The following is a 12,724-nucleotide window of genomic DNA, read 5'->3' as shown; positions in this document are numbered from 1 at the left end:
ATGGTGTTACTCTGTGAATTAAAATGGAGATAAGCAATAAATAGAACAGAGCTTACACATTCTTGCTATCCTGGCTCTTGGGTTTTTAATTATATATTTTTAAGACCTGGAAAACTAATGTATTTTATGGTTTATGGGAAGACTCTTGGAAGCCCTGGAAAGTCTTTTAACAAAACTTAATTACACCTAAAAAAGTAAATTTTAAGCATTACTGTCTGGTTTTGCTAAAAAATCATACTTTATAAAGAGCTTGAGATATCATTAATTATTCATGTGTTTTCTTAGTGCCCATTGTCATTTTGCTTGATAGTTTTTTAACGCACCAGTTGTCTCCCACCAAGGTAGGGTGACTCAAAAAAGATAGAACACTTTTAACATCATTCACCTTATCAGTGTCTTACCAGAGGTGTTCTGATATTACAGTTCAGATGCCCCTCCAAACTGCAAATATCCCCACACCTCTAAGACTCCAGTCTAGCTGACAGGTTTTCCCAGAATCCCTTTACAAAATGTTACCCTGTTCATTCTCCAGCAGCTTGTCAAGTTCAAAAAAAAAAAAACTTTATCTCCACTCCTATTTTACATGCACACACACCTGTTAGATGTCCAAGCCCATCCATCCTTTCCTAGGGCAACCTCTCACCCCCACCTTCCTTCCACTACTAATGTATACACCCCTCCAAATTGGTACTAGGTCAGTAGACAGCATCTACCCAAGGATGTACTCCCATCCTGCCAGATGAGTATGAAACAGAAACCTTTGTTTAACACAATGATAGAATTGCTGGTGTCTTTTCTTTCTGTCTAATAAACATGCAGGGTAACAGGTACATCTTCCTACTTTTACTTACACACTGCACATGCATGTTTACATATATGTATACACACCCATCTGACTTTTCTTCTGTTTTCTTAGTAGTTTTTATTTATTTCCTTTCATATTTATTGGGAAGTGGAACAAGAATCCTTTCTCCATAAACTAGGCGTATCGTAAAAGGCGGTTAAAATGGCGGGAGCAATCCCTTCTCCTGTATAAATTACTAGAAATAAGAAGGATTTTTTTTATTTTCAACAAGTCGTCTGTCTCCCACTGAGGCAGGGTAACCCAAAGAGAAAGAAAATCCCCAAAAAGAAAATACTTTCATCATCATTCAACACTTTCATCTCACTCACACATAATCACTGTTTTTGCAGAGACGCCCAGAATACAACAGTTTAGAAGTATATACGTATAAAAATACACAGTATATCTCTCCAAACTGCCAATATCCCAAACCCCTCCTTTAGAGTGCAGGCATTGTACTTCCCATTTCCAGGACTCTAGTCCGGTTATATAAAATAACCAGTTTCCCTGAATCCCTTCACTAAATATTACCCTGCTCACACTCCAACAGCTTGTCAGGTCCCAAATACCATTTGTCTCCATTCACTCCTATCTAACACGCTCACGCACGCTTCCTGGAAGTCCAAACCCCTCGCCCACAACACCTCCTTTACCCCTCCCTCCAACTTTTTCGAGGACGACCCCTACCCCGCATTCCTTCCCCTACAGATTTATACGCTCTGCATGTCATTCTACTTTGATCCATTCTCTCTAAATGACCAAACCACCTCAACAAACCCTCTTCAGCCCTCTGACTAATAGTTTTATTAACTCCACACCTTCACCTAATTTCCACACTCCGAATTTTCTGCATAATATTTACACCACACATTCCTCTTGGACAGGACATCTCCACTGCCTCCAACCACCTCCTTGCTGCAGCATTTACAACCCAAGCTTCACACCCATTTAAGAGTGTTGATACTACTATACTTTCATACATTCCCTTCTTTGCCTCCATGGATAACATTTTTTGCCTCCACATATTCCTCAATGCACCACTCACCTTTTTTCCTTCATCAATTCTATGATTAACCTCATCCTTCATAAATCCATCCACTGACACGTCAACTCCCAAATATCTGAAAACATTCACTTCTTCCATACTCCTCCTCCCCAATTTGATATCCAATTTTTCTTTATCTAAATCATTTGATACTCTCATCACCTTACTCTTTTCTATGTTCACTTTCAACTTTCTACCTTTACACACATTCCCAAATTCGTCCACTAACCTTTGCAATTTTTCTTTAGAATCTCCCATAAGCACAGTATCATCAGCAAAAAGTAACTGTGTCACTTCCCATTTTGTATTTAATTCCCCTTAATTTAATCCCACCCCTCTCCCGAACACCCTAGCATTTACTTCTTTTACAACCCCATCTATAAATATATTAAACAACCATGGTGACATTACACATCCCTGTCTAAGACCTACTTTTACCGGGAAGTAGTCTCCCTCTCTTCTACACACCCTAACCTGAGCCTCCCTATCCTCATAAAAACTCTTTACAGCATTTAGTAACTTACCACCTATTCCATACACTTGCAACATCTGCCACATTGCTCCCCTATCCACTCTATCATATGCCTTTTCTAAATCCATAAATGCAATAAAAACTTCCCTACCTTTATCTAAATACTGCTCACATATATGCTTCAATGTAAACACATGATCTACACATCCCCTACCCACTCTAAAACCTCCTTGCTCATCCGCAATTCTACATTCTGTCTTGCCTCTAATTCTTTCAATAATGACCCTACCGTACACTTTTCCTGGTATGCTCAGTAAACTTATTTCTCTGTAATTTTTACAATCTCTTTTGTCCCCTTCCCTTTATATAAAGGGACTATACATGCTCTCTGCCAATCCCTAGGTACCTTCCCCTCTTTCATACATTTATTAAACAAAAATACCAACCGCTCCAACACTATGTCCCCTCCCCTGCTTTTAACATTTCTGTCATGATCCCGTCAGTTCCAGCTGCTTTACCCCCTTTCATTCTACGTAATGCCTCACGCACCTCCCCCACACTCACATCCTGCTCTTCTTCAATCCTAAAAGATGATATACCTCCTTGGCCAGTGCATGAAATTACCGCCTCCCTTTCTTCGTCGACATTTACCCAAAACCTCCATCTCCCCATCTACTAACTCCCCTTCTCTTTTTTTAACTGATAAATCCATTTGTTCCTTAGGCTTTCTTAACTCCAAAATTTTTTCTTATTTTCATTAAAATTCCTTGACAGTACCTCTCCCACTCTATTATCTGCTCTCCTTTTGCACTCTCTCACCACTCTCTTCACCTTTCTTTTACTCTCCATATACTCTACCCTTCTTATAACACGACTATTAAATGGGAAAACTAACTATAGGATTTCAAGGAAAGTGGGCTCATCGTGTCTTATGAATGTCATTATTAGCAGAACAGAGCAGTATTTATTGAAATATGGTATTTTTTAAACTATTCTGAAAAATGAATTTTCCTATTATTCCTGCTTTTGGGAGTCACATCAGTTTCAGAAATCTAACTCTTCTAATTATAAAGTTGCACTGTACTTATTTATAATTATAGGAGCAGAGCTATTCTCCCAGTGTCCAGTCATCTTTAGTTTATTCATTATATAAAGTTTTAAATTTCCAGTGGTTGTAGCATGTGCTACCTGCTCTTTCCATTTGTTTAATTTTTCCACCACTTTGTAAAGAAAAATTTCTCAGTATCTCTTCAGCTCCATTTTTTCTTAATTTATATCTGTGGCCTTATATTATCTCTGTTGGTGGTACCAAAAAATGTTTATCTATTCTTTCACATCTTTCATAAGCTTATATGTTATATCGCTTCATTTTCTCCTATCAACCATTGTGGGCATGTGATGAATGGCTTTGAAAACCGACAAGTAGAAGAATTGAGACACTTATGCAACACATGGGAATCTTTATTGAAGAAACGTTTCGCCACACAGTGGCTTCATCAGTCCAATTCAGAGTAGAATTGGGTAAGGAGAGGAGAAGTTTGAGGTAATCAGTCCCTCAACCTGGAATCCATGTGTTCAGTCCATCACTCTTGTAGGAAGTGCAGCATAGGGCCAGAGAGGTGGCTTATATACTGCAGACAGATGAGGTGAAGCAGGAGGAGGCGGGATCACAGTGGGATCTGCCACTAGTGTAAGTAGGTCATCGTCCAAAGGTTGGGCAAGCGTTGAAGTCTTTGTGCCAAGATCCCATGATGTTGCAGTGTCTGACAGATGTGATGAATGGTTTTGAAAACCGACAAATTGAAGAATTGAGACACTTATGCAACACATGGGAATCTTTATTGAAGAAACGTTTTGCCACACAGTGGCTTCATCACATCTGTCAGACACTGCAACATCATGGGATCTTGGTACAAAGACTTCAACGCTTGTCCAACCTTTGGACGATGACCACTGTGATCCCGCCTCCTCCTGCTTCACCTCATCTGTCTGCAGTATATAAGCCACCTCTCTGGCCCTATGCTGCACTTCCTACAAGAGTGATGGACTGAACACATGGATTCCAGGTTGAGGGACTGATTACCTCAAACTTCTCCTCTCCTTACCCAATTCTACTTTGTATTGGACTGTCGAAGCCACTGTGTGGCGAAACGTTTCTTCCATAAAGATTCCTATGTGTTGCATAAGTGTCTCAATTCTTCATTGTGGGCATCTTCAGTGTTCTCAGTCTTTCATGATAACTCATATTTTTGAGATCTAGAATGCATTTTGTAGCTCTTCTTTGGACCTTTTCTGTTAATTCAAATGATTTTAAGGTGTGAACACCACAAAACGGCTTCATATACCAGTTTTGGCCTAATATATATATTGTTACCAGCTTATCTGTGATTTTGTCTGCAACCTGCATCAAGGACACTTCTAATCTTCAGCCTGGTCTGAGGCCAGGCTTTCAGAAATCCACAACCCTCCTTCACCTCTTTTAATATAAGAAATTTTTCTGGAATAAATATAAAATACATCAAGAAAGTAGACAGGTTTCTTCAGAAGTGCCTGTTCATCAAGAATGTGTGTAATATGAGCATGTAGCCAGTAATAGTCTGGTTAACCCGGCAGTTACTAGGAAAGCCTTGCCACAGATTTGGATGCTAGAATATGAGATCTCTCAAAACTGTTCATAGATAGGTCATAGTGTTCATGGAAAACTCTGTATTAGGCATGAAAATATACTTTTCTTTTCCAGGTTCCTCAAATTCCCAAGATTCTTTTCCACCAGCGGGGTCAAATAGCAGTTCGATGGATGGGTTTTCCAATGGCCCACATGTACCTGGGGGACCAGGTGTGCCTGGCCCATACCCACAATACCCACCCTCTTCGGAGTATGGTGGCCATATGCCACAACGACCACCGTCACAATCAACTTCTGGTGAGTATTGTAGTTTTGCCTTAATACTTCCCTACTTAGTAGATTCACACAGCTAGAGCTTTACAAAGTGAATTATATATTCTATTTGTAGGAAATCTGTGAAGTGTTTTTCTCTCATGATTTTCACTATAGTATATACTTTTATCTTTATTTTTTCTTCGGGTAGAAGTTACTCTTCTTCAGGAAAATAATTTCAGAAGTTTGGGCTTCAAGAAGTGTTGATTAATGCAGTAGTTTGTGAATGTTGGAAGTGAATAATTTACTGACTAAGGATAGATTATTAAACTTTTATTAAAAAAAAAAATGAAAATTTCTCAAAATGTTAAGGCTAAATTATATCTTTTAGAGGTACCAAATGGAACTGATAACTATTTTTCTTAAGCAGTGTACACTTGATAGTGTATTAGTTTTAGTTATTCATAGATGCATAGCCACAGTAAAAAATAATAATTTTTTTTCTTTAGTTATTACTTTTATATGACACAGTCTCAAAGCACTTATTTAATCTTATTATTTACTATCATTCACAGCTATCACCTTTAACTATCATTCAATCTTATTCTCTACTTTCATTCACAGCAGTCATATTTAACTATCATTTAATTTTCTTTACTATCAATCACAGCAGTCACATTTAACAATCATTCAATCTTATTCTTTACTATCAGTCACAGCAATCACATTTAACTATCAGTCTTATTCTTTACTTTCATTCACAGCAATCACATTTAACTATCAGTCTTATTCTTTACTTTCATTCACAGCAATCAAATTTAACTATAATTCTGAACACTCTTTCAATCTTATTCTTTACTATCAATCACAACAGTTACACTTAACTCTCATTTGGAGCACACTTTCAATCTTATTCTTTTATCATTCAGAGCAGACTTTTTTTTTTACTGTACGTCAAAGAACTTGTTCATTTTTATTCTTTTATTATCCTTCACTAATTTAATTCCCTATACAGTGGAACCTCGGTTTTCGTATGCCCTAGTATGTATGTAAAATCATAGTTATTCTCTCTCAAATGGTTTTTTTTTTTTTGTTAATATTTTTGGGTGTCTGGAACAGATTAATTAGATTTACATTATTTCTTATGGGAAATATTAACAAAAAATACCTTTTATAGAGAATAATTATGGTTTTTGGGGAAGTGGAATAAGAATCGTTCCTCCATAAGCCATGCATGTTGTAAAAGTCAACAAAAATGCTGGAAACAATGAGCTAGTAATCCCTTTTAGTGTATAGCCTACTAAAAAGAAAAAGAAGAAAACTGTGGGATGTATAAATGTGCATGGATGTTGAGCAAATGATTAGAAAGAGATGATTGTAGATGTTATGAATGAGAAGAATCTGGATGTCCTGGCTTTAAGTGAAACAAAGCTGAAGGGGATAGGAGAATTTCAGTGGGGAGAAATAAATGGGATTAGGTCAGGGGTTTCACATAGAGTTAGAGCTAAAGAAGGAGTAGCAATAATGTTGAAGGATAAGTTATGGCAGGAAAAGAGGGAATATAAATATATAAATTCAAGGATTATGTGGAGTAAAATAAGGGTTGGATGTAAGTATTTATGCACCTGGAGAAAAGAAATGTAGAGGAGAGAGAGAGAGATTTTTAATGTTGAGTGAATGCATGGGGAGTTTTGAACCAAGTGAGAGAGTACAGTGGACCCCCGGTTTGCGATATTAATCCATTCCTGAGAGCTCATCGTAAACCAAAATTATCGGAAAGCAAATAAATTTTCCTCATAAGAAATAATGGAAATCAAATTAATTCCTGCAAGACACTCAAAAGTATGAAAAAAAAATTTTACCACATGAAATATTAAGTTTAATGCACACAAACTGAAGAAGACATGCACAGTTTGTAGTACTCTACTAACAATAGAATACATGACACTTACCTTTAATGAAGATCTGGTGATGATTGAAGGGATGGGAGGAGGGGAGAGTGTCGAACTTATTGTTTAGAAGGGGAATCCCCTTCCATTAGGACTTGAGGTAGCAAGTCCTTTTCCGGGGTTCTCTTCTTCTTTTAATGCCACTAGGACCAGCTTGAGAGTCACTGGACTTCTGTCGCACAACATATCTGTCCATAGAGGCCTGTACCTCTCGTTCAGGTTTCAAGTCTTCACTGTCTATGTAGTCCTTGAATTCCTTCACATATTTTTCAGCTGCTTTTTGGTCCGAACTGGCAGCCTCACCATGCCTAATCACACTATGTATGCCACTACGATTCTTAAATCTTTCAAACCAACCTTTGCTGACCTTAAATTCACTCACATCACCACTAGTTGCAGGCAATTTCTTTACCAAATCGTCATGCAACTGCCTAGCCTTTTCACAAATGATCGCTTGAGAGATGCTATCTCCTGCTATCTGTTTTTCATTTATCCACACCAACAACAGTCTCTCAACATCTTCTAACATTTGCGGTCGCTGTTTCGTAATCACAGTTGCACCTTTTGCAACATCAGCTTCCTTGATTGCCGTTTTCCTGGTCACTATAGTAGCGATGGTTGATTGGGATTTTGTATACAACCTGGCCAGCTCCAACACATGCACTCGACTTTTGTACTTTGCAATTATCTCTTTCTTCATTTCAATAGTCATTAGCACCGTTTTTCTCAAAGGGTTGGCACTAGAAGCTTTCTTGGGGCCCATGGTGACTTATTTTACAGAAACAAGCACCAAAAACACTGTGATAATATGGAATGTACCGAATGTATCCTTAGATGCGAGCACACTGGCTGGCTTGTAAACACTGGCACACACGGGGCAGTTCAGGCCACACGTGGACACGTCTCGGACGAATCGCGTATACTGGGTTTTTTAACGGGAACCGAGGCAAAATTTTTGCGTTAAAATGTATCGAATACCGGATTTATCGGATACCGATGCCATCGCAAACCGGGGGTCCAGTGTACTTGTGGTTAGGGATCTCAATGCTAAAGTGAGTAAAAATATTGTGGAGGGAGTAGTAGGTAAATTTGGGGTGCCAGGGGTAAATGAAAATGGGGAGCCTTTAATTGAACTATGTGTGGAAAAAGGTTTGGTAATAAGTAATACATATTTTACAAAAAAAGAGGATAAATAAGTACAGCTGGGTCCCACTTATACGGCGGGTTAGGTTCCAGGCTGTCGCCGGAAAGCAGACATCGCCGGAAGGCAGAACACCATTTTTTCCATTTATAAATGCATATAAATGCCAGACAACAAGTTTACACAAAATTATATTAAGTTAGTAATAGAACTAGGCATTAAAAACACACAAAGTAACATACATTCACAGTAAATTCATTACTTATCTTAAAGTATTTGTAATCTTAATGTAGGGAGAGAGGTGAGTAGTACTTGTTTGTAGGAAGTCAGGTGCAGGTAGCCCAGGTGTAGGTAGCCCTGGCTCCCCGTCTCATACTTAATATACGATATTTAAAACATCTCAGAGAGGTAAAATACACATACAGTACACTCATTATTTACCTTAAAATATGTGTAGTCTTAATATAGGAAGAGAGGTGAGTAGTATTTATTTGTAGGAAGTCAGTGTAGGTAGCCGGTAGGTGTAGCCTGCCTGGGCTACACCTACCGGCTACCTACACCATGGCCTAGAGCCATATTATTAACATCGACATACCTTGTTCACTGAATTTAATAATTTCTAACAACTACCTTTAGATGCCATCATTAACGAAGGTAGAAGTAATGAATAATTCATGCCGAAAATTGTAAACAAAAGTGGAGTGGGGGAGTTGCTGGACCAAACGCAGATTCATACACGTTTTCTCTGATGGCTAAACAGAGAAAACGTAATGTTGTCCCTTCACCCGGCTACCACACAGCTCCACAAGTATTATTATCAGAGCACACATAAAATATGCAATAAATGCCAGACAACAAGTTTACACTAACTTATATTAAGTTAGCAATAGAAATAGGCATTAAAAGCACAATAAAAGGTAAGATACACACAGTACACTTATTACTTAGCTTAAAATATTAATATTAATGTGTGAGAGGTGAGTGGCAGGGTGTTTATTGAATAAAATCAGAATGGAACACCATCATCCTCTAACTTGGCATTTAAAGCAAGAGGCTTACGACTTCTCTTTTTATCACAGCTAACCTTAGACGCCATCGTCATTGAGAGCCAACTAGTTAGCGAAAGAGTAAACGAGAGAGAGAATGAGATACAGAGTTCAGACAATGTAAGAACACGAACTGAACAGGTAGTGGGTGATCACATGGTCAGGCGAAATAAATGCGTATTAATATGTGTGTACTTTTAGTTCATTCACGTACATTTGTAAGAGTTTGTAAAACAATTACCTCAACATTTTTTTATTATAATAATAATTACCTCACAATACAAATACTCTTACATTGTGTACAAGTTAGTTGAGAATAAACAAACAACAACACACCTTTTTTAGAGTGAATGAAGATAATATTAATAATAATAATCTTCTTTCTTCTTTCAACAAACCGGTCGTATCCCACCAAGGTAGGGTGGCCCAAAAAGAAAAACAAAAGTTTCTCTTTTTAAATTTAGTAATTTATACAAGAGAAGGGGTTACTAGCCCCTTGTTCCCGGCATTTTAGTCGCCTCTTACAACACGCATGGCTTACGGAGGAAGAATTCTGTTCCACTTCCCCATGGAGATAAGAGGAAATAAACAAAAACAAGAACTAGAGAGAAAATAGCAGAAAATCCAGAGGGGCATGTGTATATATATGCTTGTACATGTATGTGTAGTGTGACCTAAGTGTAAGTAGAAGTAGCAAGACGTACCTGAAATCTTGCATGTTTATGAGACAGAAAAAAGGACACGAGCAATCCTACCATCATGTAAAACAATTACAGGCTTTCGTTTTACACTCACTTGGCAGGATGGTAGTACCTCCCTGGGTGGTTGCTGTCTACCAACCTACTACCTTTAACCCCTTGACTGTCGCAGCCCCCAATCCTGAGGTGTCTCCTGGTGTCACAAAATTAAAAAAAAAAAAATAAAAATTCTTATGAAATGATAGAGAATCTTTTCCCAATTATAATGACACCCAAAAAAAAAAAAAAAACGAAATTTGATGGAAAACTGACGGAATTACGCTCTTGCGAAGTTAGCGACCTCATTTACAAATTGGCAATTTCGCCCACTTTGAGTCCAATTTTTGGCTAATTCCATTGTTCCAGTCGACCAAACTCATAGCTATTTCTTTAGAACTCCATTTTTTCTATCGATGGAATACAAGAAACTGCCCATTTACCAATTTCAACTACCCAGTAATGTGGTCAGAAATTTGCAGTTTGGTCAATTTCACAAAAATTAAAAAATATGACAATTTCAAAATAAGGTCCAGAATGAACAATGCAGACATTTCTGGCTCTAAAATAACATTTTGTTTGTTTATCAGTCATGTCTCCAGGCCCCTCTGATATTACTCTTGCTCTCTATTTGAATTTTTATTCAAACAAAAAATAGAAGATTTACTGTTATGCAGACTATTGCAATACTGTAATAATTGTACAAATAATGTCAACCCATTCATGACTGCATATCAGAATTGCTAGTTGGACATTTATTGGACAATGACATGATTTGTTTACTTTTGAACATCGGCAAAAATCAAACATTTCCACTACTTTGAGCTCTATTTCCAGGTTCCTTTTATAGTAAAACCAATCAAAATCACCTCTATTTCGATAATATGTTTTCCATTCTATCAAATGAGACCAAGAAATCAAGAATACAACCATAAATACTATATGAAAATAGACCACAAAGTCGGCATTTTAATTAAAAAACGGTCAGGTTTTTGTTTTCTCATTATGCAGTGCGTGCTCCAGGATTTTTTTTTTCTATGGTGCACACTGACCACACAGACCCATTCTCTCACATGTGGGCCTACCAGCTTTCCCCTACTTGATTTGAAGCTGCTAGAATTTATGAGTATATATACGTCAAACACGGTACCACGTAAGAAGTATATATATGACCGAAACAGTCAAAGGGTTAATAATAATAATATTATTATTAATATTATTTCTTTCTTTCTTTCAAGACACCGGCCATATCCCACCAAGGCAGGGTGGCCCAAAAAGAAAAACAAAAGTTTCTCTTTTAAATTTAGTAATTTATATGGGAGAAGGGGTTACTAGCCCCTTGCTCCCATTATTATTATTATTAATATTAATTATAATAATAATAATAATATTATTATTATTATAAAAAGCACTAAACCCACAAGGGTCGTGAATTGCTATATATAAAGGCATACGAAAAGAATATTTTTGTAAAGTAAAAGGGCACAAGTGCAACTAATGTGACATTTTATTGTAGCAACGTTTCGCTCTCCAGGAGCTTTATCAAGCCATTACAAACAATACATGGACACAGAGGGTATATATAGGCTCAGAGTGAGGTGCAATACTTGTGGTAGTAGTAGTAGTAGTAGTAGTAGTAGTAGTAGTAGTAGTGACAAAAGTTGTTGTGGTAGTAGTAATACAATATGGTAGAGCAATTAATTTGTACATGAGTAAAAGGATATAAAAGCTATTACTTGGGTAACATAAAAATAGGTTGGACAAATATAGACTGGATAGAGGCAGCCTATTTTTCTACAGTTACTCCCCAGTGTTTGACTAGAGAAAACGTAATTCTTCCGACACTACCTACACAGCCACTTTGTAAACAAATCTTATATTTACATCAATTTTTATTCTGTGAGTGTATGTATCATGTTTATATACTATGTAATGGGTTTCATATATAATTTTGAGGAAAATATCATAGATGGATTAATGAAAATGCCTATATTGATGTAAAATAAGACATTTAGTGTGCCCAAGAGTGATTACAGTGGACCCCCGCTTAACGATCACCTCCAAATGCGACCAATTATGTAAGTGCGTTTGTACGTGTATGTTTGGGGGTCTAAAATGGACTAATCTACTTCGCAATATTCCTTATGGGAACAAATTTGGTCAGTACTGGCACCTGAACATACTTCTGGAATGAAAAAATATCGTTAACCGGGGGTCCACTGTATTATTATATAGTACTGGCGTCATGAGTAGAGAGAGACGTAGCAATTTTAATGTGTACCTTCACACCAGCACGGTGTGTAAGTATATTTAGGTACAGGTACACGTAAGTATAATTATCAGAGTATATACAAAATATGCAGTAACTTTAAAACACTTGAAATTTTGGAAAGTTTCCTGACATAATAGATGTGGTCACGGAAAATGTAAACAAACCGGGTGGGGGGCGCCGTATTTGAAAGACTGCTTGCCGTATAGCAAATTTTGGTCATAATTTGACATCGCCGTATTAGCAGAATGCCGTAAGGTGAAACGCCGTAAAGCGGGGCCTTACTGTATACAGGGTATGATATAGCATGTAATGAAAGTTTGTTAGATTTTGTATTGGTGGATAA

The 12,724-nt window shown here is 37.3% G+C and overlaps 1 protein-coding gene across 8 annotated transcripts in view; it reads left to right on the top strand.

Annotated features, from left to right (window-relative positions):
- Positions 1-12,724, top strand: part of osa (trithorax group protein osa) — a 521,098-nt gene that overhangs the window by 374,842 nt on the left and 133,532 nt on the right. For all 8 annotated transcript variants that reach the window (XM_070096962.1, XM_053791422.2, XM_053791420.2 and 5 more), the window contains one exon: positions 5,102-5,284. In XM_070096962.1, coding sequence (XP_069953063.1) covers positions 5,102-5,284 — 183 coding nt within the window. The remainder of the gene's footprint in view (positions 1-5,101; positions 5,285-12,724) is intronic.

This window comes from Cherax quadricarinatus, chromosome 55 (assembly GCF_038502225.1).
Source record: "Cherax quadricarinatus isolate ZL_2023a chromosome 55, ASM3850222v1, whole genome shotgun sequence".
In the NCBI taxonomy this organism is placed as follows: domain Eukaryota; kingdom Metazoa; phylum Arthropoda; class Malacostraca; order Decapoda; family Parastacidae; genus Cherax; species Cherax quadricarinatus.
The sequence above is the reverse complement of the archived record's forward strand: the minus strand, read 5'-3'. Positions and strand labels throughout refer to the sequence as shown.